The sequence below is a fragment of the Hipposideros armiger genome, unplaced genomic scaffold (assembly GCF_001890085.2).
Source record: "Hipposideros armiger isolate ML-2016 unplaced genomic scaffold, ASM189008v1 scaffold_94, whole genome shotgun sequence".
Classification (NCBI taxonomy): domain Eukaryota; kingdom Metazoa; phylum Chordata; class Mammalia; order Chiroptera; family Hipposideridae; genus Hipposideros; species Hipposideros armiger.
The window spans coordinates 4,664,804-4,668,196 of NW_017731444.1; the positions used below are offsets into that span (position 1 = coordinate 4,664,804).

A 3,393-nucleotide genomic window follows, 5' to 3' on the forward strand; every position below is an offset into this window, starting at 1 on the left:
GGGCAGTGTCACTGGCCCTCATATGTGGGATCCGAACTGGGGCCCTCTGGCGTCCCAAGCCAGTTCTTAACCATCGCGCCACTCGGCCGGCCCTCCTCGTACTGTTCTTGAAGCCAGGCAAGTTGTCCTAGCCTCATAAAATGAATTTGGCATCTTATTTTTCTATTTTCTGTTACAATTACCTCATCATAAGAGTTTAGTAAAACTCTTCCATAAAACCATCTAGATCAAAAGCTTTTGGGGAATAAAATCTTCAATTACTGTTTCTATTTCAAATGGTTTTAGATAATCAATGTTTCCCATTTTCCTTCATCGCAACTTGTCATTTAGTTTATCAGATATATTGATGTGTAGTTCTGGGTCCAGGTATCCTCATCTGTACAATGAGTGCAGTTAGAGTGATATTTCATGGGGCTGCTTTTGAGACTTAAATGACGGAAAGTATGTACAAAGTGCTTTTTCCAACTGTGAATATGTTTATCACTACAACCATCTCTCATGTATCAGTTAGGGTGCTTAGCTACAAGTAACAGAAAACCCAACTCAAGCTATTTCACATAACTGAAAGTCATAGGCAGGGCAAGCTCCAGGATCGGTTCAATCAGCAGCTCAAAGTTGCCATCCAGAACTACATTTTAGCCCTGCTATCATCATGGTTTTATCCTCAGACTCCTGGTTCCCATTATGGCAGGAAAAGGGTATCCAGCAGCCATTGAGTTACAAGCTGTCTTTCTCCTTTCCAGTAGAAGAAAAATAAAGAAATCTTCTTCTCAAACATGAAATATAAGATCTTCTCTTTAGTCTGACAGGACCAACTTGAATCACATGCCAACTTTGAACCTGAAAAAGTCACCATGCAATGATGGCTCAGATAATCAGCAGCTTCATGTGGAACTGGAGAGTGTGCTGGAATCAAAACAGAGTTCAGATGAAAACAATAGGATGGGTGAATGAGAGGAAGGATGGGAGGATGGATGGATGGAAGGGTGAGTGGGTGAATGGATGAATGGATGAGTGGGTGAAATGGATGATGGATAGATATGGAAGTGTGGATGGATAGATGGATGAATGGATATTGGATAGATGGATAGGTGGATGGATATGTGAATTAATAGATAAGAGGGTTGATGGATGGATGGATATGGCATAGGCAGATAGATGGAGGATGGATGGATATTGCACTGTTGACTACTAGTGTCTGCTGCTCACAAATACCCAAGTGCTACTATTATCATTAACCAAGAGCTACTAAGAGTTCTAAGCATACTTACTGTTTAACTCTCTCTAAAAATATTTGGTTAATGTATGTCTTTCCTACTAGACAGAAAACTGGTTTGTGTCTTTCGTGCCCAGCACAGGGCCTGACACCCAGGAGATCTTCAATAAATATTCTCTGGATAAGTGCTCTCAATATTCCTCACAAGAATTCCATCAGATAGGTAACACTGCCCCTATTATACAGATGAGCAAATCAAGACTCAGGGAGGTGACAAAGCTAGGATTTGAACCTAGATCTGTGACCCCAGACACGTTTTCTTGTTTGCATGCAGCTAAAACATGGGGTGCTTTAAAAGGGTCTGGGAGCTGACCCTGGAGGAAGGAAGGTGAGCTTCTGCTGTCCTGCATGCAGTAACCCATAGTCCTCAGTGTGAGTCTTGATCATAGGAAGGGTCGAGTCAGTGAAATAAATGTGACCTGCGGTGAGCTCTGAGGTTTGCCAGAGCTGGGCCCCCATCCTGGGCAGGAGAGTCTGAAGCCAAGAGAAACAGGAATTAAGCAAGTCCATAGCTTTTAAGATTCCCTTCCCTTTTGGAATTCAATCTTTTCTGTTGGGAGCTTTACTCAGTCCTGCAGTTTATTCCAGGCATGGTGTCACAGGATTTACATTTATTCTTTCCTTATTTTCCCACCTATTTTAATCTTCAGCCAACATTTATTGTAACCTACAGCCTGTATGTTAGGCTCTATGCTTGAGACTCAGAGATACAGCACTGGGGGAACTTTCAACCATAATATCTCCTTAGAGCAGCTATTGCCTGCCAGACCCTCTGCAGGAATGTCACATCACCCCTGTGGAGCATAATTTCAGGTGAAGAATATGGATCTCAGTGTTGAGGATAGGGGGATGACCTGCACCACTCACTCAGCAAGAAGTGGATGAACCAGCCTACAACCCAGGTCTCCTGACTCCAAATTCCCCCCGTTTCCGTGACATTGTGCAATGTCCCCAGTCCATTTCTAGTTATTGTCCAGGGCCTCATGAAGCATAATGCAGAGGGCCAAATCCAGAACATCTGCCTCCTGGACAGCAGGAATACCTTGGGGCAGATGGCCCCAGGGATGATGAGCTGGCTGATTGGTGGCACGAGCCTCCAGCAGCAGCAAGAAGGCAGGTGAGACCCTGAACCCCATCCTTGGTGCTGGGATTATTTCTAGAGCTCTGGGTCAAAGGGCAGAACTGGGGATGAAGGTGCAAGGCCTGGGAAAGGAAAGAAGATTGGGAGGAGGAGATGGAAGGCCCAATACAAGGATGAGTGGGGGGCCCAATACAAGGGGTGATTTGGGGAGGCGACATAGCAGGGTAATTAAAAGTGAAAGCTTACAATCTACCAAGTCTGAACCAAGAAGAAACAGAAACTCTGAACACTGATTACTACCAAAGAAATTGATTCAATAATCAACAAGCTTCCAACAAACAAAAGTCCTGGACCAGATGGCTTCACAGGTGAATTTTACAAAACATTCAAGAAAGAATTAATACCTATTCTCCTCACACTATTTTTAAAAATACAGAAGGAAGGAAGGCTCCCAAGCACATTTTATGAGGCCACTATTACTCTGATTCCAAATCAGACAAAGATATTCCAAAACAAGAAAACTAAAGGCCGATATCCCTAATGAACATAGGTGCAAAAATCCTCAGCAAAATACTAGCAAACTGAATTCAGCATCACATTAAAAAGATCATACACCACGATCCAGTGGGATTCATTCCTGATATGCAAGGTTGGTTCAACATCCACAAATCAATTAACGTAATACGTCACATTAACAAAATGAAAAATAAAAATCATCTAATCATATCAATAGATGCAGAAAAAGCATTTGACAAAATCCAACAGCCATTTATGATTAAAAACTCTTAGCAAAGTGGGAATAGTGGGATCATATCTCAACATAATAAAGGCCATATATGATAAGCCCACAGCTAACATCATAATCAATGGGGAAATGCTAAAAGCTTTCCCCTTAATCAGGAACAAGACAAGGCTGCCCACTTTCACCACTTCTATTCAACATAGTTTTGGAAGGTCTAGCCACAGCAATCAGACAAGAAAGTGAAATAAAAGGCATCCAAATTGGAAAGGAGGAAGTAAAATTGTCATTATATGC

The 3,393-nt window shown here is 42.4% G+C and overlaps 1 protein-coding gene across 1 annotated transcript in view; it reads left to right on the top strand.

The window, feature by feature from the left end:
• The window catches only part of LOC109384390 (BPI fold-containing family A member 3-like), a 47,978-nt gene that overhangs the window by 3,745 nt on the left and 40,840 nt on the right, over window positions 1–3,393 (top strand). Inside the window, 1 exon segment of the mRNA XM_019645699.1 lies at window positions 2,243–2,393. Within this exon segment, the coding sequence (XP_019501244.1) occupies window positions 2,243–2,393 (151 nt within the window).